Source organism: Anser anser, assembly GCF_964211835.1.
Source record: "Anser anser genome assembly, chromosome: 5".
In the NCBI taxonomy this organism is placed as follows: domain Eukaryota; kingdom Metazoa; phylum Chordata; class Aves; order Anseriformes; family Anatidae; genus Anser; species Anser anser.
Window position 1 is genome coordinate 57,211,976 of NC_139725.1, and position 23,349 is coordinate 57,235,324.

Genomic DNA, 23,349 nt, shown 5'->3' on the forward strand with positions numbered 1-23,349 from the left:
TGTGAGCTTAAAGTACTTCCACAGCAGATTCCCCACCTGTTTCTCTCTGTTTCTTGACATGTAAGGCTTAGGAAGTTTGTGAACCAAAACAGGACGTGGCTGCTTCAGTGCATCTCTGCTTACCTCTGGATGCAGAGCTGGTAGGGATAAAAAGGGGGGACAGGGGGTTCAGGCAGAGGAGAATAGAGAAAGAGAAAGCACTGAATAGATAGAAGGTTTTGAATGAAGAAAATCCCAAAACAATAGAAAGGACAACAGTGAAATAGCCAGTGGAAAATACAGTACAGATTTTCAATAAGATTTGTGACCTTGGGTCTAGAAAAAGAATACAATGTGATGTCCAGTGCTTTTGCTGTCCTCCATCCACACCACATCCTCTGTGCTAGTCTACTGCTAACGAGCCCCATTTTAGCTTGCAATAGGTAGAGCCATTCAAAGCCTCATGCATGATTAGTCTGTCGCCTTTGACACTGCTGATCATGAAGTGCTGCTGACCTGATGGTGGGGCTGTGCAAAATAATGGGCAGCTGCTCCTCCCCTTCCTCAAGGTCCCTGACACAAGGAATCCCAGAGGGCTCACCACTCTTATTTGATGTCTGTGCTCAACAATTAAGGGACACAGAGAGCAATGGAAGGGGTCTCTTGGGTCATCAAGTCCAGTCTTCTGCTATTGCAGACCACCCCTGTGTGTTATTCCTTTCACTAGCTGATCAAGGACCAGTTTAAAACTACTTCTTTTCCCCCTTCTGCTCCAAACAGAAAGCTCTTCCAGAATTGAACTCTTCTGAAGATTAGCAAATCCAGCTGGAGGATATTTCTGGTTAGTCTGCTCATTAGTTTTTGTGACAACATTTTCCTTTAGCTTAATTACCTCATCTTCCTCCTCTGACATTTACCTCACTAATATGTTTACAGAGAACAAATTATCTCACCTCTCAGGCTTTGTTTGGCTGACCAACACTACTTTGTTTTCATCCCCTAATTTAGACTCTCCATTCCCTGTTATACCCACTGAAGTAACTTTTTTTTAACCTTTTTCATATTTTTATTTTTTTTTTATACCTAAGGTTGAGGAGAGCTGTAGGAGGGTTTAACCAGTGCTTCCTATGGTAGTACTGCATCTTCTGGAAACACCATCCTTTTTATGGGACTTATTATACACTGTCACATTTGTGGCTGATACAATAATCCTCAGGATAAACCACTCCATTTAAATTTCTGTAGAGTTTCTTCGTTGTTAAGAATAGCAAGAACAGTTTGTTTTCCTTTGCATTTCTTGCCCTGACTCAGACTGACTTTGGCAGTTATTGCTTCCTCTCTAGCTAAAAATTTTGATTTCTAAGACTGCTGTCCATATGCCTTTTGAGTTGATTTTTAAGTACATAAGAAATAGATCTGAGCTGCAGTTCATCTCGCCCAAGGCTGTCCCTCCAGCAGTGCAGGCTGGAGATGCTGTATAGGATGAGCACTGGCGTCTGCTACCTTCTGCGGTCTGCCCCCCGCTCTACCAGCATCCAGGTTTGTTCTGTTTGTATGTCCTTGCCTGGAGCTTTTTGTATCCACTCCTGGACCTGCCGTACATGAATATGTCTAATCCCTCTCTGACCCTGCAGATACTCTCAGCCTCCACAACCTCCTGTGTCAGCAGGTTCCACAACTTCACTACCCCAGTGCAAAGAAGTACTTGCTTTCTTTCACCTCTTTTAAACTGATACCATTAGTTTCACTGAATGACCCCTATCCCTCATACTGCAGATATGGGTGAATGAGTTCTGCATTCAGCTTATCCTTCAGTTTTATACCTTCAAGACTTTGACAACCTTGATTACATCCCTTGGCTTTCCCCTCCCCAAACCAGAATCCCAGCTTTTTTCATCTCTCTTCATGAGGATGCTCTACTCCCTTGATCATTTATCTGCCTGTCTGTACCTTTTCCTTAACTCCATTATACCCTTCTGGAGATGCAGGACTAGACCAGCAACTGGTCCTCAAGATGTGGTTCCAACCCAAGAAAAATGATTCCCTTTGTCTTGTTCTCAATAACCTGCTTCAAGATGCCCAAGTTGCCATTTTTTTATTTTTATTTTTTTCTGCTGCTGCACACTGAGCTGATGGTTTCAAAGAGTTATATTCCTAAATACCATCCCTCTTTACTCCCATCAGCATGGGATAGCGTTGACAACATCAGCAAATAATTTTGACACAATGCTAAGCAAAGGCCAGGATACTGTGAGCTGTGCCTCAGAGTTAGTTTCCTTGTAGGTATGGTAGTGAGTAATTCCTGCAGGTAAGGGCTGAAACCAAGCAGAATACTTGGCACTTTAGCATCAATTGTGCAGCCAATTCTATATGACCCTGTCTGTACTATTGTCTTCAGTTGCAAACAAGTCAGCTTAATTTAAATGCATATGAGGAGCATCTTGAAGGACTGGCCCTCAGGACTCAGTTCAAACTTTGGTTACATAAAGCAGCTTTTATTCACTCTGGATGTAATAACAAATCCGTAACTGAGTTCAGAATTAAGCTCCTTGTGTGCATGCAAATCATGCATTTTAGCCACAAGCTTTGCTAATAATGCAGAGGCAGAACAAAATGATGGAGGGAGCAGAGAGCCCATTCTCCCATCTCTTCAGAATTTCTTTAGAAAATGATTGTACAAGCCCTAGTCTTTGACCTTTGCGCTAAAGTGGCAATCTTTAATTACAAGCAATTGGCCCACATGAAGAAGGGTAAATCAGTCACTTACTATAACATGTTATCATCTTCCTGATATTTTGCTATTACGAGCCCATTTTTGCTAGATGGAAGGATCACTAATTGTTCATCTCAGATAAAGAAAAAACACACACAAAAAGAATCTAATGATAATAATTTAAAACTGAAAGCTTAAACCCACAGGTGCAGCAAAATTAACCCACGAATTCTGAAAAGTATTTCCAGATTTCAGTCCTTCCTGGCGTCAGTGTAATGTCCTTGTGTTTATGCTGGCAATAGAGGTTCTTCTTCAGTAAGTCTTTGTTCCCTAGCACAAAACGATTTAACCTGCAAGCACAAGCCTCGTTATTATAACAATGATCAATAGTGCCATTCCCATCTCTACCTTTTAAATTATAAATCTTATTGCCAGACATCTCAAAATGAACCATAAAAACATATTCTGGGGTGACATACTTATTATGTAATGGCTTAGGACAGGAATATTATTTACTATTACTAGATTTGGGTTCCTATCATGTTAAATGCTTTAAAAGAAAAGAAAAAAACATTGCCACACATCACTTGAGACAGAAGCAGGTAACTACAGAAGATTGCTTTTTTACTGCAGCCGTACAGGGAAACCTATACCACAGTCTTTGGTTTTTGGTCCTCAGTTTTTTCCTGCCCCTTTCTTGGCCTTCATAGTCTTTGCTTACATTTGGCTTGAAGATCTCTTCAGCTCCTTTCTCTTCTTGGGCACTAACAACCAAACCTGTTGTTAGGAGCAGTGGAGGAGCGAGAAAGCTGAAAGTGCAGCTTGGTAGAAATTGCACAGCTGGAACTGCATTAATCCTCACTAATCCCTCACCTGTAGGTTCTGAGTACGGGCACAACAGAGCCTGGATAATGAGAACGTAAGTGAAGTAATTCAGGGTAAAAACATAATTCTGGGACTTGGAGAGGAGGTCTAAGGAAAAGGAGGAGGTAGAAAGTGGCTGTGAACAAGATTGGAAGGTATGACACACAAACTGATATGGGGATGAGAGATGCTCTGAAGCAACAGGAGGAAAAGGGGGAACTGGGAGAAAAGGCTTTACCTAGGTTCTTGGGAAGTCATTCCAGTGGGATCCAAGTTTATTCCTGATTGTTTTTCTAAACAGGATGAATGTGGACATGTACTTAAGAGCTTTGCTGAATTTGATGTCATGTCATCTATGGCCAAATAAAATACAACAGGGCCAAGGAAAGAAGGATAATGGAAATGTCAGAAATGTAAAGCTGGAAGGAACCTCAAGACATCTTCAAGTTCCTACCTGAGGCAGCACAATATATATCCAGATATCTAGACTCCCTCAGGTGGTTATCGCTGTCTTGTCAAAGAACCTGGACAGACAGGTGATGGAAAAGTTTAATGTGACTTGAAAAAAGCAATGAATTAAGCAATGGGATAAAGCTACTGAAAAAAAAAAAAAAAAAAAGAGAGAAGATCCTTCAAGATATACCATAGAAGGCAAGGAAAAGAAAAATGTGTCCAAGGGGGAAGAAGAATTTAAAACAATGGAAAATCAGGCATCTGTGTTAAATCAAAACTTGAAGAAACTGCACATAAGGAATTGATTCTCTGTTGCTGCAAGAAGCTGTTCAGGAGAAACTAGGGTTTAGAAGGACAGCCATCGCCCTTGCCCTCAGGGGAATATGCTAGGAGAGAGGCAGAATGCAGAATGTTTCCTATATACTTTATCAGCAATGCTGGTTGCTCTTATTTATTTTTGTCAAATTGTTCTTTATTTCAGGGGTATTTTTAATAATTTAAATTAAGAATAAAATATAAATAATATACATAATTTAAATTTTAAAGCAAAAGAAGCCACTAATACATGAGCTCCAGTAGGTCAAGGACCTTCTGCTAATACTGCTTCGAGTGGTTGCTTGCCAAATATCTCAAACTGAAGCTCAGAGCCTTGCTTAATGTAGGCAAGTGGAGTTGTATCCATTTTCCTGAAATTATGCTAGTTTACTCCAAAAGGGGCAACGGTAAACTTTATATCTGGGTACAGCAAGCAAACACAGAAAATCTGAAGATCGGTATGTGAATAACAGATTGTGGTTTCTGTGTTTTCCAAGAGTGTGTTGCTATTGTTTCAGTAGACTGAAACTTGCAAAATAGCTCCCCTGTGCAATGTTCTAAATTAGTTTAAGGACATTTCTCTGAGTAGACAATAAGCAGTGCCATGAGATGAATGGATAAAGTATGGTTTCCTGCAGTGTTGTGCTGGATTCTCCACTGTTTTTCAAGATGATCACCTACAGAAACAACTTTTGTCATTGGAGCATAACTAAAACCATTTTCCCTTGTTCATCCTCTATTGTTTAATAAGGGTTTCGTTTATCTTTCTGTCATTTCTTCAGTGGAAGCATAAAAGGGATCTTTCTTTACCTAGGTACCTGTGTTCGTCATAGCTGCAGAAGCATATCTTTGATATCCCTGCCATCCAGACATAGTTACTTGAAGGTGCCTAGCAAGTTTAATGTGCAGAAAAGGCAGACAAATTTATGCACATACAAGCAGATGACATAATTAAATATGCTTCTATTCTTTTGGAAACCCGTGAAAACAGTTCTTGGATCTAATTCCATTATTTAGCACATTCCTGCTTTAAAAGATTTTTCCATGGTGTCTCTTGAATGTTACTGTCACACTCTGCATTAGGGATGAAAAAAATCTCTTCTTATCAGCACATTTCTGGAAATTTTTCCTGTAGTGGTAACAAAATTTTCTGGTTCTGGATCAGTAGCTGAATAGACTACAGAAAGGCAGTGAAGCGCAGGCTGCATCCTAGCACATGCAGCAGAGCGAACGTGGAGAAAAAGGGGGACAAGGGAATTGTTCCCTGCACCTTCATATAGCCCACTAAATCTCAAACTTGCACAATATGTGCACAATATGTGCACAAACAGTATTCTCTTGGGACCGTTTAGTGTAAGGGCCTGCTGTGCACAGGCAGCAGAGTACACAGGCTGTGCAACATTGCTTTTTCAAATGTTCACTGCTTGCTGCATCAAGAGTCAGTGGAAGAAAGGTCTTCAGCAGCCACTGGCTTTGCTCAGAGCCCCTCTTCTCTGTCCTGCCAATGGCCTGTAGTTTCTAAGATTGCCTTAAGTAACTCTCTTGGTAGTATTTCTCTTTTCCTTAAAAGCTAAGGCCAAGCAAATAGTCATAATCTCAAAGATACTTAGAAGAGAAATTCATTTTAGTGTGCCCTGAAATTCAAAGGATGTAATGCTATTAAGCAGAACTTGAAACCTGTGGAAAGGTTTCTGCTCACTTCTTTCCTTGATGTGAAGATATATTACTGCCAGGCATTCCTGGATTTTAATTCAGACCATTCACTTTACTTTAATGTAGTTTGTGTGTTAATAATGCATACATGCCTAATTCAATGTGAACAGTACCATGCCTAAACTCGGAAAATATTAAATTTATGCTGGTTTTTAATTTCTGGTTTACAGGAATGAAGAACTAGCTATTTTTATAATTTTTGACCTATCTCCCTAACATTCTACCTCTCTCGGTTCATTTGTTAAACTGAGTTTTAGGGATTTCAGTCCTTTTTCATTCCATTTCATATTGAATTTATTTCCCCCTGTTGTAAGGTGCTCTGATTTTTTTTTAATTATTTTACTTTTTGTTCCAAATAAAACCAAGGGACTTCTGTAAACCCACAGCTTTCTGGCTGGCAGATTGCCACTGTTACTTAGCCTGTAAGTACAACTGAAGTCTTCCAAGAGCTTACAATGTTCCCTTTGTTTCTTATTAGGTTTGTTTTCTGCCTCTTAATTCCTCAAACAATTCACATTTAAGTTAACTGCTCCCATGGCTGAACACCATATTTAGGGGAGCAAAAAGTAAATAAAACGAAAATGCTGATTTAGAAGCTTTGACCACACCATCAGCTGCTCTAAACCAGCAGAAATGAAATGGGTTTGACTTACAGCTGCTGAAGATCTGGTTTATTTGATCCAGAAATTGAAGGGAAAAAGAAATGGTTGAAGGAAAACTATTTTTTTAGAGACTGCTCAGCAGATTTTGCCACAAATAACACCAGTGGGATTCAGTGAGTTTTCAGGCAGAAGCATTTAAAGAACTGCAGCCCTGTAAGGGATAGGATCCCAAGTGCTGGGCAGAGATACTGCAAAGGGATTCACTCCATCTGTATCGAACCTTAGACACCCAGGGTAGGACTGTTGCCCTGACAAAGGAATATGGTGGTGTTGTAGGTGCCTGTGGCTGTCTACCTTGCAACTGCTGCCCCAGAAAGGTGCTGTGAGATGGGATGGCTGTCCTGTAGCTCTGATACCTAAGGAAGTTGTTGTAGCACTCTACAGCTGTGGCACCTGAATCCCCCTGTAGGTTGAGCTGGGTGTCCAAAATTAACTCTTTTATATCCTCTCTGCTTTGCTCTGTGGCTGTGTCTGAAGAAGCATGGGTGCAACAGTGCAGGTTACTGTGCTTAGTACCAGACGTGTAGCTTCTTTGACATACAATCCTTCTTCCTCACAGGCACTTCTAACAAATGTAAATTAAAAAGCCTGCCTCTTCAAGCAGAATGTGCTGTGCATAAAATGCATTTGCCAAATATTTTCAGCACTGCAATAATCCATTTCATGATTTAAAAGCCTTGTAAACATGTCAAAATGGATGGTTGGTTCTACCATCTTTGTGCCATGTATTGCACTGAATAAATAAAAGGAAATGCAATTTATTCAGCACTTTGGAAGCTCAACATTTCTCTCACTGATGTGTGACAACTATTATCATATTTATTGTCAACATTACACTCCTAAGCATGCAGGTGATGCATTGTGACTATTTCATACTGATAAAGCCATCAATAACTTCCTACCGGACCTTATTTGCTCAGTTGAATCTGCACAGCTGGCTGGGATATCAGGAGGTAACCGATGAGAGGTTCAAACAAAATAAAATAAACCAGGAAAAGTCATGTTGACTGACGGAATATATTTTAACTTAAAAACAAACAAATAAAAAGTTTGGTGTGTTTTCTGTGGGGCTAGCCAAAGCCAAAGTTTTGCAGTCCACTGTCTTCTCTGTGGGATTTAAGCAGCCTCCATAAAGATGACAAGATCAGGTAGCAGATAGCTTGTGTGTTTCCAAATAGGCTGCAAAAATATCTTGCAGCAACTAATACAAACCATTTACCACCTAACCATTCTGACATATTTATATTTTCAAAGGTACCACTGAAAGGAAAATAAAATTAAAAAGGGCCCCTCTCACAGGGCATAGTGGAGGAAGCAGCTCTGCCAAGTCCCAGGGGCTTACTTAGTCACCGTTCTCTGAGACACTGAGGAAGAAGCTCTGCTTTTGCAGCCTGTCAGCTTTATGTTTAATGTTTGTGCAGGATCTTTGATCTCTTATTTATACATATTTCTCCAGGACAGGGAAGCAAGCAGAAATAGAAATTTTATTTATATAAATCTTTCTGTATCCCAGAGGTCAAGAACAACAGCATTTTAAACAAAGTGGAGGAATTTATCTTTGCCTCTTATTTTGCAGGAGAGTTGTGTGTTTTAGATTATGCCTCCAGATGAGGCTCAGGTACACCACCATATAATAGAATCATAGAATCACAGAATATCCCGAGTTGGCAGGGACCCACAAGGGTCATCAAGTCCAACTCCTGGCTCCACACAGGACCACCCAAAACTAGACCCTGTGTCTGAGAGCGGTGTCCAAACGCTGCTTGAGTGCCAGCAGGCTCAGTGCTGTGACCATGTCCCTGGGGAGCCTGTCCCAGTGCCTGACCACCCCCTGGCTGCAGAACCTTTCCCTAACACCCATCCTGAGACTCCCCTGTCCCAGCTCCATGCCGTTCCCTCGGGTCCTATGTATGAGTAAACTTGTCTTGTAGGCGACGCTGCTGTAGTTTGTCTTGGTGAGTTCATGTGTTTGTGACACTAGGCCATCTTTGGGTTATCTCCAGAGTCCCATGATTTTCTTGGCCATCTTCAACCTGTTTTCTGGCCTGGCAGGGAGATGAACTAATGAACCATACACAGGTGTTTAAAACTAGGCCTTAAATGGTCAGTTTAGCTTCAGCATTCCTGTAGTCACTGAATCCAATTTGCAACTGGGATTAAGATCAACTGCAGTAAAGCTTCAAAAATTCCTCAGGAATTTCATTGTTCTCTGAAATTAATTTTATTGCAATGTGAGAACTATGTAGTCAAGTTGAAAAAAAAAAAACAACAAACCAAACAAAACCAACAAACAAACAAAAAAACACAAATTCTGTTTCCTTTTTGAGCCCAACCTGTAGTGTACTCCTGACATGTCTTACAAGCCAGTAGTTCCTGTGAAAAACATCAGTCCATAAGATTGCTCCTCTTTTCAAACATTACCTGAAGCTCCTCGACCTGAAGCTTCTTGACCACTTTTAAAACGGGTAAATATAAAAATATGCACTGCTTTATTTTAAGATACTTGTACATCTCAGAGAAGTTCTTGGGAAGTGGGTGGTAATTTATTTTTTTTTTTATTGCTATAGGAAATGTTTATATTGGCATGCATTAACCTTTTATTTTACTGTGTTTTTTATTTTTTTTTCTGTTAGTAATATTGTATCTGATTATGATCTGAAACATAATTTGAATCGTTCAAATTTTGATTTGAACAGTTGCTTTAATGAAAAGTTAACAAATACTGTTTTAGATTTTCTTACAAAGGCGCTTGTTGTTTTCTTGCAAAACGGATGTTTTAGTGAGTTTGTTTTTTTATCTGAAAAGTTTTTTTATTCCAAAAAAAGAGAAATGCTTGGATGCTAAATTTTTAAGGCTTCCTAGCTTATAATGAAAATAGCTCATGGAGATAACACAATATCCAGTCCAAACAGTTATGATCACATGATGATAATTGAGGTGTCACGTATACAAATATATAATAATTAGCAATTAATACAGTGAAAAATTGGCAATTAAAACAAAATGGACTGGCATAGCTGAAGATCATAAAAAGACCCCATCACATGGTGACATAATGCCTTTGTTTTTAGACATTAAAATAAACCATGAAGAGCATATTTCTGTCATTTATGTGAAATCAAGTAGGTTAATCATTTATGATTTTTATGCTTCAAAGCTTATGTGTGCTACATGCTGTAGAGAGATCTAAACCATTACTCTAATGCCCAATGTACCATGCATGTTCCCTGCTGCTGCAGAGTCAGCCTCATCAAATTGAGCTTTGTCTAAAAGATATTTTAAATACATTATTGGATGAAAGGTGCTGCTTGATTATGCAAAACCAGCACAAGAATGCTAGTTAGCAAAGGTACATAGCTCTTGGCATTTATTTTCTCTGAGAGTTCAGATAATCAAACCAAGGAGTACGCATACAGAGGCATGATGCAAACCACGTATTCCAGACTAGATGTCACCAAGGTTCTGGGAAGATGAAACACGAAGCTGTGCTAAACATTTACACTTAAATTGCTTATCTGAAGCAATCACTAGCTATAAATGCACAGTTGTCTCTAGCTGGGTAGCAAGACCAGGAAAAAATTCACAAAGGTGGAGGAGGAAAATGCAAACTTAAAAAGTCAGGTAGAATAAGTGGAAATATAGGGAAAATATAGAGCACTGAGGTCAGAAGTTCCCATATTTAACTTGAGAATTTTTAAGAGTTTCTTTCACTGCGTTGGCAGTCAGGAATTTCCTGCAGGTGAGCATTTGTCTGTGGCTCAGATCGAGTCAAGCAGTGTCCCCATGTCAAGTGGCTCATCTTCCACTGAGTGGGAACCTCTCCTCTCAGTCACTGTGTAAATGGGCTCTAAATTATTCCTGACCAGCCTTCACCAAATATTTTATGAATCTGGTCTAGAAGAGTTGGCTTTTGGGAGTATTTTTCCATGCTCAGTCTTCCCCTCTGACAGGAAGATTTCCCATTGACATGGCTAAGATTTGATCAAAACATTAGGTAGAGTGTAATCCTCCATCAGCTCCATGTTCGTTGTAGCTACCAGCAAACAAAAAGGGGTTTTGCTACAAGGGTAGCAAAAAGGGGTTTTGCTACAAGAGGAAAAGGGGGGGTTGAATCAAGCATTAAACAATCGGAATGCACAGTAAAACCAGGTAGATATGGTTCTTCTCAGGGTTAGCTCTGGAGCAACATATATGCAGAATGCAACTGTATTTAGGGACATACACGTGCCATAAATAATAATGGATCTTAAAAATGTAATTTTCTGTCAGGAGTTTGCATGCTTGCAAAAGCTTGTAAATAACTGGTGTTTATTCCCCTCCGAATGACACTTTTGCAGTAGCTGATAATAGCTGAGTAAATAGTAGATGGGATGAATTCCTCCACTGATTTCAAATAAACCTTATGAGTTGGAGCAATAAAGAATGTTAAACAGTGTGCACAAAATAACATGCTGTTAGATACCATATATGCTGCTTCAGTAAACACTAAAGCATTTTGATCTTGGTTCCAATGTAGTAAACAGCAAGATAATAAGCTAAGGAATAATACTATTCTTTAAAAACTCTTCCAAATGCTTGTGCATACTGTTACCCTGTGCTTGAGACTGCTGGCAGGCGCCTTTGTCACTTCATTTCTGTGTCATTGCGATGAAATTGGTGTGAAGTTCAGATGAACATATTCATTTGTGCTGAAATTTATTAGTCTAACTTACATAATGGGTGGGTGAGTGTGGCTGCAAATGTAGCTCACAGCACACTCATGTCCTGTCCAGAACAAGTGATAAAGGACCCTGTCAGCAGCTCGTAGAGATTTCTGTTGCCCCACGTATGCCTCTTGTTTAAAAAAGAAGGGAAAATATTCTTGCACAAGAATAGAAAAGAAGCCTATAGACAAAACAGCAGCAACAAACCACAGCAGTTAGCCTGAAAAACCAATGCCCACCTAAAATGCCCATCTCTGTAGCAGCGGCCCCATCAGTCAGAACACAGGGTAATTTAAAAAAAAAAAAAAAAGGAAATTATGCTGGCAATTGAAGCAGACCTAGGCTCACCCAGTCATAGAGATTTCAACGTTAACATGCCAGTATGTGCCCTAGCTCCTGGTACACCCTTTCACAAACCTAGTTAGGAAGACTCAGGGCCACATCTTCACCAGTGTTAAATTTCTGTCACTTGAGTGAGATCAGTTTTTCCTGCCTTTAATCCATGAATTACAGCCCAGGGCCCTCTTGCTTGATGTTTTTTAGCCCAGGAATCCTGTGCTTGGCCTGAGGACTCATCTGTAACAGGAGGACTTTTCTATGGCCTGTGGTCTTCCGAGGAGTTTGAATAAAAGCTGTCCTAGTTCCCAGGTATGTATCCTAATCCTGCGGACAGGGATACCAATGCTCCTGATAAACAGCAGGAGCTCAGATATACCCTGTACTCAGCATTTCCTATTGCCAGCACCAGGCAGCTCCAGCTCCACACATAGCTCTGTTCACTGACCTTCTGACTCCCCCTGCATGCTGTGAACCACACTGGGGATACTTCCAGCTCTCCTCATTGGTTTTATGATATGTTCCATGCGCTGACCTCCATTCCCTTAAATCACCCTGTTGGGGTCTCACTTCAGATACTGCACTATCAAAATTGGAGATGCTTAAGATACATCTCAGAGTCTCTTCCAACTTCTTGCTGAAACTCTAAAGATTTGTACAATGGTGTAGGAACTAAAAAGCTGGAAGTCCTGTAATATAATATAGTAAGAAGGCAGCTAGTTTTACTGGGCCTGCTGCAGCTCATACATCAACATACACTCAGCTCCCCTGCCTCTGTGCTATAGATAACAGTGAGAATGGAGATGTGTTGCCTTCTGAGTGAGCTCTGAGTGAGCATGTAACTTGTCCTGTTTGTGGAAAGGTAAATGGAAACCATTTGGATCATTACACACTAGAAACATGGATGGCGTTTTCTGCTCAAAGAAAAGCTGCCACATACTATAGTGTTTGATGTAGGAAGAAAAAAGGGGAGGAGGAGGTGTTTAAGTCGTTAAGTGCTGCTGGCTCTGAAGGCCGTAATACTTAAAATTTTAATGGAGCAGTGACATTATTAGCCTTGTAATATGATGTGAGGTTCGAAGAATCAAGAGCATTTTCTGGGTCTTCGCCATTCTCATTAACAGAAGTTCTTGAAGGTGCTTGTGTTAATAAAGTAGAAGTAGTAGTAGGCACAAAAGGCTAATGACCAAGGCTAAAGACTAATCTATTGAAGTGAATGAGCCAAAACTCTTGTGGAGTCAAAAGTACATGACAAATACATTAATCTCTAAGCAAATAGGAATGCTTGAAAATGTTAGTGTAACTTGAGGTGCTGTGTGGAAGGCCACCTTGAAAATATGTGGGATGAGTCCCCCTGCAAAAGACAGGAGGTCTAGTACTTCACTGAGTTTATTGCAGATTCTCAGCTCGGCTGGGCTTTACAACAGCATGGTTTGGGAGCGATTTCAAAAATAGCTTAAAAGGCAACTATGTGAACTTCATGCAGTACGCTACCAAGCAGATGCAATGACCTGCTGTGACGTGCACTGAAATCTGTTCCCCTCCTTGATTTCATTTACTCTGCTGTGATGCAGCATGTTCCAGGGCCTGATCTGAGACTTTCTGTGGCCCCTCAATCACTGCTGTGGTGAAGGGTTGCCCCCTATAGGGAAGGAAAAATATAATTCAGGCACCTCCTTCATTTACATAAGGTTTCTTCTGCTGATTTCTGGGAGGAGACTGGCAGAAGCTGAGCCTGGGACTCCCAGAAGTGGCCTGTTGCAGTAGCATGCCTTGTAGGATCCACCAGGGAATGAGAACAGAGGGAACAGCCAGGGGAAAAAAACGATTTCAGTGCCCTAGATTTTTTTTTTTTTTGGTCATCCATAATAAATAAGTAACCTTTTATTTATTTAATATGATAACTATGTAGATTGAAGACGTTTGCAATAGCAGCACAATATCTGTAGTCCGAACAGCTGAGAGCATGACTTCACAAAAATCTGGGCCCTGAATTTAAGTGTCAGGTATGCTAACAAAGATTAGGTTTCAGTTTCTGCAATGCTATATCCTAAGGAGGTTGTCTCTATGCTTTTTTTTTTTCTTTCTTTCTTTTTTTTTTTTTCTTTTTTCCCCCATGATATTTGGCTAGCAAAGGGTTTCAGTGATTCACTTTCAGGATAGCTCTTTGTGCAAAACTAGTCTGCGGGAGCAAAGTCTTTTTAATCCCCGTCAGTAAGGTGACCCTAAATGTTTTAACCACATTCATGTGCTGCCAGCAAATTTTATGCTATTGATACAGATGGTATGGATAAGACTCTCTTTATCCTTCCTTTAGAGCTAAAACCTGTGTCGGTATCCACAGCGTTTGAATAGTCTGGTTTTAATAGAAACATGAAAACGCCATATGGAGCCAGACAACCATTTCCTTCCTTCAGTGTGTTTGGTGAGTTTGAGTTTACTTTAACATGACATCTTATAAATCATGTATCATGTAGTGACCATATAAGGTTACCTTTTATTGAAAGGATATTGGTGTTGAGAGCTTGCTATGCTTGGATATTTATTAAGGAAATGAAAGATCTCTAGAACATATGATACACCTTGTGTTGCTAAACATTATTAGTTTACCAACAGACAAGTGTTTCTTTCTCTTGCCCCTCTGAGCCTCCGAGATAAAATACTGAAATAAAATTTGCCCTTGGATTAAAGTCTAATACTGTGTACATCCTGTTGGAGTCACAGACTATTTGACAGGGTGTTTTGAAATCACTCCCGGCTTCATGTTTTATGCAGGAAGGAAACATACCTGTGGAGATAGCCTCAGGCAGTGATAATTAAAATATGACCGTGTGCCACATGACCCTAAGGCATATTACTGCTTCAACCCTTCACCTTGCAGTTGTTAAAATACTGGGTTTGGCTTATTAACAAAGCACCATCTCAATGTAAGATATGTGCTGGGGGAAACGAGTCTATCGTCTTCCCCTTTGTAGGAAGGAAGCAGTAAGCAATAGCTGGGTAAGTTCTGTGACAATGTAATATCTGTCCATTTTCTGCTGTGGCAGCTGCAGAATGCCTAAAGCAGGTGGTACAGCGTAATGAATCCATCACTGTTGGAGAGGAAGCACAAATATAAAGGTAGTGGCAAAATAGAAATATCAGAATATAGGTTCCCGTGCATCCAGTCTCCTAAGTCCTCTGATTTTTCCTGATCTCTCACAGCGATCAAATCTGAAAAATGTGTCCCTGTTTTTTTCCTGTGTGTGTTGGGCTGTTAACCAGAGTGATCCGCTGACTCTTTCAGGAAGAAAATCCTGATTATCTCCTGGGAGAACCTGCTGTCTTGCAGGGAGATGGTCTACTTTTAATTGTGACCCTCTTACCACCCATGAAACCATGTAGATACAGATCTTTCAGCTTGTGTCTCATCAGGGTATGTAATGTAAAGTGACAAGGCTTTTGTGACCTGTTGGGATTGACCGTACCATGATACCAATACTTGATTTCTTCAAACTGCTTTTTACAAAAACAGGATATCTGAGCCCTTCTTATAGGCACAAAAGGAGAAAAACAAACAAAAAACAAAACAAAACAACAACAACAACAAAACCCTGCCAACACAAATAAAAGAAGGTTTTCCTTCCGGTATCACTTAGAATTGTTCTTTCCCAGTGCAGTTATGTACCAGTAATCCTCACAGTAGCTCCTAATGCTCAGAAAGTAATTAATATGGTGTCTCTGCACAAGTGGGGAACTGGAGGCTGGGAGAGCTCTCCACCATCTCAGACCCACAGCACTAGGCACAGAGCCCAGACTTTTTGAAAAGACGCAAACACAGGACGTAGAGCTTTGCAGAACTTGGCAGCTCCCAGCAGGAGGGTTTGGGGCAGATCTTCCCAGATTCCCCAGGCAGCTTGATGGATGCTCATGAGGGATGGTCTCTAGGAAAACCTGTGTGAAGCAGGATTTGGTGCTGGTGTGGTGGTTGGTAACTGGAGTTTGTCATTAGTCAGCTTGTGGGGTTGGTGCTGTGTTGCAGTGCTGGGTGTGGATGTGCCTTCTGTACGTTGCACAGATAGAGCCCGTTTGCTTATGAATGGGCATGCTCTGGGACAGTCCTTGTTTTGTTCTGCATACACACACATTACACCACACTACATCCATAGAGTTGTGCCTTGATACAGCAGAAGGATAATCAGAGACAGAAGTGGCAGCAGAACAAACAAATTGTATACCACCACAATGTCTCTGCAGGCAAATCCTAATGTTTGCAGACTGAGGCCAGCAAACGAAGGGCGTTCAGAAGTACAAAGCATGGTTAATGACCATCTTACAAATGGTGTGTTTTCCTTACATTCACGTTTGTTTGCTTTGTGTTCTTTGTTTTCTTGCTGTTTCATAGAGGTCCAGTCCCTTTTCATTTACATTTGATTTCCTATAAATAGCTGTGCTCTGTTTTATGTATTCATGTTTAAAGCCATGTTTACTTCAAAGGCAGAGGGACTTCAGATGTCCTACGTTTACTTCTGGCAGGGGACTTCAGACATCTGTTTTGTTCTCGTCCCACGTATGGAGCAGCAAGGAGCTTCCAGGCATTAACTCTGCCCATGAAATGCCCCACTTGAAGCTCACAACTCTTTCTGAGATTACTTTCCCCAACCTATCCTTACCTCAGTCACCTTTCCTCTTAGTTCCCAGTCTTTCTTCACCTTCTCTGCACATCACAAGGGCTCTGGGTTTAGACACAGAGGAGCTCAAAGTCCATGCCAGTCCCTTCTTCTGTGGCATCTTTGAACATCACTTTTCTGCCTGAGATGATTAAAGGTTTACTTTATTCAAGATGGATGAAGCACGGCATTTCCTACGACTTCTGAGCTTTTAAAGTGTCCCCAGTTGAGGCAGCTTCAACAGACTGTATAAACAGTTAAACTTCCATAGGGAACACGATCTTCTTAGCAGCTAATGAAATCCTATACTTTTGCACCTGGGAAGCTGCTAAGTGATTGTAAGTGCAGGGTCAAATTTAGCCTTGGTGTAATTGTCATACTTTCCAGTTTATGGTCCCGATGAGATTGTAGGCTTCATTTGGACGGAAAACAAATCAAGCCATTTCCTGCAGAAGCTGAATGAAATGACGTGGGGCTTCGTCAATCAATGTCATTTTGATAAGCTCATTAGAACCAGCAGCTGTTAGAGGGCAATGGCCAGAGGTTATGGTCTTAGCACCATCATTAAGTCTGGCCTGACATACAGGTATGTAAACCATAACTCAAGATTTCAGTTAGGTAGATTTACACCAGCTGAAGGTCTAGCCTCCTTCTTTTATAACATTTGCCATAACTGTCACAACTGAAACATAGCAGATAACTCTTGAAATTTTTGGAAAACAAAATTATCTAGAAGTGTGTGTGTCTATCAGATTTATGCAAGTCTGTCATTTCAGTGGTATAATTTCCTGTTTGTTCATGTGAGGTGGCAAGAGCCTCATAGCCCTAGACAGAAGTAAAAGGGAAACAAAGTGTTAAATGTGCAAAAATTCCTTCCCTCTTACTCCTCATATTGTAATACAACAAAAGGGCAGTGAAAAGAAGATTAAAAAATAAGAGCCAATCCTTAAAACAGAATTGTGATCAGTAGAGCATAAGCAGCACTTCAGAGTAAATTTTATAGAATTATAGGCAAAAATTCCATTCAGATATGCATCACAGATTAAACAGAAAACAAAAAGCACACAATGAGCACAGTGTTATATTTTCCAAAGGAAAATATATTACCACAGCTTAAAATGACAAAATATCAGAAAGATTTCCACTTCACGGTGTATTATTTTATATTAGAAAACTTTAAAACTTTAAAAGTGCTTTGGGCTGAGTTCAGAAAGGAAATGCTTGGGTTCATTATTTGATACCACCTCATATCCCGTGGTAGTAAAACAGGACTTGCATTGTCCTCTTGGGACTGCTCTGAACAAATGCAGCTTGTATGAACCCCATGAGCTTCTGGGGGGCAGGATTTTACAAGGGAGGTTCATTCTGACCTTTTTTTCTCTTAAACTCAGTCTCATTGAGTGAATTGTTGAGTTTCACTCCTGACAAAAAGTGGTTGGTGTCTTCTGTTTTCCCTCCATCAGGTTTTGCACATCAAAATGAGCAAAAGAGGGCTCATTCCCCTGTAACGTCATAGTGAGCCCAAGTGAAAAAGAATAAAACCTAGGCATTTATCTGAAACTGGATTGTGGAATCTGTCTGGTGATGCAAAAAGAAAATTAACACCTTGGTTGATAACTTGGATTGCTTTACTGGAATAACATTTTACAGCAATAATTGCTTCTTTCTGTGAAACCACACTTTCTTGGGAATATTTTAATTAGAAAGTTTCTTTCTGTCATACTCATGATGACAAAAGGAAACCTCTCAGGGTCCCTTCCATTGACTAACAGATGAAGTGCTTTCTGCTTTTTATAAAATATGGATGCCTGACACTGAAGAAAGGTACAGTTTTGTGGTGTTTTCCAAATAGCTGCTGAGGCTGTACTGCATCTTGTCTGCTTTATGCTTGTCTTCGTTCTGGTGGTAGGGTATTTGAATGTTATAGTGAGAAGCAGTGAGTATTGGAATAGGATGAAAATAATTCAAAGTGCCCTTTAATAATGGTCTGGAGTTGTGTGTTTGCTGTTCGAGACACATGAAGATTTACAAAGAGACATTTTGGAGACATATAGAGCTCAGAAGATTGACCTAACCTGTATTTCTGATGCAACCAATTTGTTTCTATAAACATAAACTACTTCTTTCAGAATATGAATCAAAGAACCTGCCAGTGTGCTGGAGTTACTTGACTATTAGAGGAGGCTTCTGGTATGTTAGTCTTTGTGGCTATAAAATCTCCTTAGGGAATGGAAGCAAATTTATGGCCTATTACTACAACATGTTTAGTGTTTTCAGGCCTAGCTCTGGGTCTAGGAGATTATTTTTCTCCTTTACAGTTTAATTTATTAAACATAGATGGATTGTAGTGTTCATGGAATTCATGGGATTATAGAAAAGTGGGTTGGGAGGTCACCTAGTCCATTCCCCACTGCAGGAAAACATCAAGTTGTACATGTATCTTCTCTCAGTGATATCTCCTCTACAGCATCCCAAAGGAGTCTGTTTGATTGTTCAGCTCTGTATCGTGCTGGAAATTTTTTCCTAACCAAAAACAGTTTTGCTGAATTATAAACCATTTCTTTCTTGTCCTGTGTAGCAAGGTTACAGAGAAGAGACTGGTGCCTCTTTAAAAAAATCATTTACAAATTCAAAGATCCCTGTTGTGTTTTGCATTAGTCTTTTTTTCTCCCTACACTATACAAGTCTACCTCTTTCTCATAAATGTCCAGATTTCTGGTCATTCATGTTGCTCTTCTTTGGACCTCATTGGCCTACATGTTCCTTAGAGTTAGTTGTGCAAAACGTAGTCTGGATATAATACCTTGAGGTCTTGCAGGTATTGAGTAAAGGAAAAACTTCTATTTTTCTTACACCTTTGTGTTCATCTTTTGACCAACTGTAGCACCCAGATCTTTACCTACAAAGTAGTACCAAGCCAATTATTCTTAATTCATATAACAAACTATTGCTGACTCGCTTGACTTGAATCCTATTTTTTGAGACTATTTCAGAACAGTCAAGACCCTCTGCAGTGCTTCTCCTGTTCTGCAGTAGATGTGGAACCCTTCCCAGCAATGTGCAATGTGATAACACCACGTTCTCTTCTATCATCCAGTTCATTAGCAGTGAATTATCAGGCCAGGAGAGACCTCTGTGCAGTCCACTTGATGCAGCCTTTGACAGCAAACCATTGGTAATTATTTTCTTCAGTACGGCTTTCTAACCAGTTTTATACGCACTCTTTACTAGTTTCCCCTAGTCCACATTTTCTTCTCTTATTTATCAGAATGTTATATGAGACAGTGTCAGAAACCTTACTAGGGTCAAGATATATGACACTTACTGCTTCTTCCATGTCCGAAAGGTCTATTATCTTGTGGGGGAAGGAAATTACATTAGTGCGACACAATTTGTTCTTGACAAATCCATGCTGGCTGTAACTCATCTCCTCGTTATCTTCTAGATGCTTACAAATAGTTTCTTTGATTGTTTGTTCCAGCATTAAAAGTAATAGAATTAGACGATTTGTCAATTAAACATGCATCTTATTGCACATTCATTACCTGAAACTGAACAAAGATGTGAATTTTGTCAATTTGCCCTTGTCCTAATAATGGTAAAAGTAAAGCTGCAGGTCTTTTTGCTCCTTGCCTGGAAAGAATGTGCCCTCTGGGATGAAGTCCATGGTCTGATCCCAACCTCTTTTTCTTTTTTTTTCTTTTTCTTTTTTTTTTCTTTTTCTTTTTTCTTTTTCTTTTTCTTTTTCTTTTTCTTTTTCTTTTTCTTTCTTTTTCTTTTTCTTTTTCTTTTTCTTTTTCTTTTTCTTTTTCTTTTTCTTTTTCTTTTTCTTTTTCTTTTTCTTTTTCTTTTTCTTTTTCTTTTTCTTTTTCTTTTTCTTTTTCTTTTTCTTTTTCTTTTTCTTTTTCTTTTTCTTTTTCTTTTTCTTTTTCTTTTTCTTTTTCTTTTTCTTTTTCTTTTTCTTTTTCTTTTTCTTTTTCTTTTTCTTTTTCTTTTTCTTTTTCTTTTTCTTTTTCTTTTTCTTTTTCTTTTTCTTTTTCTTTTTCTTTTTCTTTTTCTTTTTCTTTTTCTTTTTCTTTTTCTTTTTCTTTTTCTTTTTCTTTTTCTTTTTCTTTTTCTTTTTCTTTTTCTTTTTCTTTTTCTTTTTCTTTTTCTTTTTCTTTTTCTTTTTCTTTTTCTTTTTTTCTTTCCCTTTCCCTTTTCCTTTTCGTTTTTCTTTTTCTTTTTTTTTTTTTCTTTTCTTTCTCTTTTTGTTTTAATAGGGAAATTTAATCAGGGAAATTGAAACACCACAGGCTTAATGTGCTCTTTCAGTTCCAGTGGCAGCAGCCAGGTTTCACCTTGTGGGACAACTTGTGCAAGTCCCCCTTCACCTGGCTGGTGGGACGGAGAGGACTCGCTTTCATGTCCCCTTCCAGCAGAAGTGGCACTGCTGCACACTCCCACTGTGAAAGTGCTGATGCTCTGTGCACCACCCAGGAGGGAGGAAATCCAGTTGCTGCTGGTGGGGGACCTGGCAGCATGGTTCCAGGAACAGGGCTACCGGGATGCTGGAAGGGATCAGGAGGAGTCAGAAGGAAAGGGAGAAGTAAGGGCAGATAAAGCCCTAAATCATTTCAGTTTGTTTGCAACCCAGCTAGAAAGGAAATGAGTGAAATTTCATTTGGCAAAATCATTCGTCCCAAACTTGCTTTTCTTTAATCATCTAGCAACATACATACAAACTGTAAGGCTTGTAAGAGCTCTTTATTATTTATTTCTTTGCATTCAATAATCATCACTGGTTAATATTTATTGCATGATGTGGCCGGCAGAACAGAGTGACCTTCCCACTTTTCTCCTCCCCCTACAGCTCCACTGTGGAAGGAGGCAGGTGTGGTAGGTCGCTCACTGAAGAAGTTTCCTCCAGCCCCCAGCCAACTTCAAAAGTCACTTGCCGTGATCTAAGAGGTTAATACCAAAACCACAGGGCAACACTTTCCAATAAATCTCCACCAACTGGTCTTAATCAAGTCCAGAAATGTTCCACCTTTTCTCTGCAGAAGGAAATAACAATAAAGAACGAAAGAAAAAAAAAAGGAAATAAGGAAAAAAGGAAGAAAGGAAAAAAGGAAGAAAGGGAAAAAAAAGAAGAAACAACAGAGAAACTGAATAATGTACACGTTTTTCAGTTTTTAGTAGCTTCTACTGGGTGCTGCCCTATATAGAAACTTAAATTGAACACACTGGTATGCCACCCAACATCAGTTTCAAGATGAGCATCAAGACAATTACACGTAAATCTTTTTGATAGGCATATTATTATTTTTTTAACACAAATACTCATAGAAGAATAATAATAAATAAAAAGATAAACCATGTGGTCTACTCCACATCTATGCAAAGTGAATAAAGGTTTCTCTTCATGGCCTGTCCATTATGCTCCCCCAAGATGAGATTCGAGGTTGTGCAAGGTTTCAGATGTGCTCCTAGACAAAGGGAGAGAAGGGCGCATCCTACACTGCCATGTTTCTGAAGCTTTCCATTATTTAGCAGAAATCATTAACCATTCCTTTGTTAGAACAGGCTGCCTGTGAAAGCCAGTTCAAGCAAATTCGCTGCTGCATGCAGCATGTTTTACACAAGGGAAATGCAGCTGTTTGTGCAGATGCTTTTGTACAAGCGCCGAATTGCCACTGTTAAAACTTTATCCAACAGTAAAAATATGAAGAACCTACACTAACTTTTTATTTATTTAATTATTTTTAATTTGCCTGTTTAATTGAAGTAATTCCTATGCTTTTCTTGCTACTCTATATAATTTTATCTTCCTTTTCCACCACTTCCTGTATGTTTTTCCTCCAAGGTTTTGCAGAGGAGATGAAGTAGAGCTACATTCAGATATTTGGGGTGTCCCATGCACAGACTGTGAGCAAACAACAGTCTTGAAGATGTATCAACTACTCTGCTATTAGTTTTGCAAAAATTACCTTCCAGTACAAGAAATCAAGTATGTTTTCTTGAAGTTTATGTTGAGCTGCAGATTTGTATCTTCTAAAGAAAGCTAATGAGCTTCCTGGTTTTCTCTGGAAAAATATGTCAGGCAGTGTTTAGGGTATAGATAGATTACAATGAGGTTTTTGGATGAGCATCAGAATTAAAAACAATAAACAAGTCAATACAATAAATGGTTGATTTGATATGTTTGCTGTTGCATTTTTTTCCCCAGACATGTTTAATTTGGACACAGCAGCATTTCTCTGACTTGCATCTTTTTGGTGTGTTGGGGATTTGAAGGAATGGGGTAGTCTGGATTGGTCCTTAATATGCAGTGATTGCATTAGCTTGCTGTTTGGCAAGGACCTTACACGTAGCCCCTTGCAGCTGGTAAGAAGTTTTCCATGGCATGTGGGCTATTTTTTCTTTTTCTTTTTTTTTATTTTTGGCTTAGGGCTTGGTGCATGACTTAAAAGGAATCATTCACTGGAGAAAGATATTGCCTCTTACTTTGCAAGCAAGCTGTTGTGAACAGATAGCTATTTGAAAAGTATTTGCCATGTCACGTTTTAAATACTTGGGGCCTGCAACTCACTTGTGAGGAGATAACTGCATCACTACCGTCCAAAGCCCTCCTTGTTGAGTGAAATTGGACCTAACTCTACCTGGCAGCTACCCTGGTATCTCCGCCGTGGAGAACTGTACCCAGGACTACAGGTGGGGCTTACACTACTGCTTTTCCCCTTACTCTTGTGTGTGAAATATGGCTGCATCTGGCCCTGCTGCACAGGTACACCATAGCTCAAGAGCGAAGGAAGGTGAGCAGCCCATTAATTTGGCCTCTGGCTGGCGCTGTGGCTTGGCACTCCCTTGTCCTTCTGCAAGTCATCTGCTTGCTCCAGTGTCAGTTGGATGGAAATTATGTGATTGATCTTAGTAGTCTTCAGTCCTGAGGCTGAAAATGGGAGAGGGGAGATGCTTGAGGT

At 39.8% G+C, this 23,349-nt stretch overlaps 1 protein-coding gene across 8 annotated transcripts in view; it reads left to right on the forward strand.

Annotated features, from left to right (window-relative positions):
- LOC310900140 (uncharacterized protein) overlaps positions 1 to 23,080 on the forward strand; it is a 222,706-nt gene extending 199,626 nt beyond the window's left edge. For 6 of the 8 annotated variants that reach the window (XR_014584847.1, XR_014584852.1, XR_014584853.1 and 3 more), the window contains one exon: positions 3,858 to 6,525. Coding sequence is in view for 2 of the 8 variants with exons in the window: in XM_083837611.1 (XP_083693737.1) it covers positions 3,858 to 4,014 (157 nt within the window). In the remaining 6 variants the exon portion in view is untranslated. Of the gene's footprint in view, positions 1 to 3,857; positions 6,526 to 11,945; positions 12,259 to 14,055; positions 14,164 to 19,484; positions 19,563 to 21,239 lie in introns of those variants that run through there. The other 2 variants (XR_014584851.1, XM_083837619.1) reach the window with 2 other exon arrangements.
- The last annotated feature ends 269 nt before the right edge of the window (positions 23,081 to 23,349 follow it).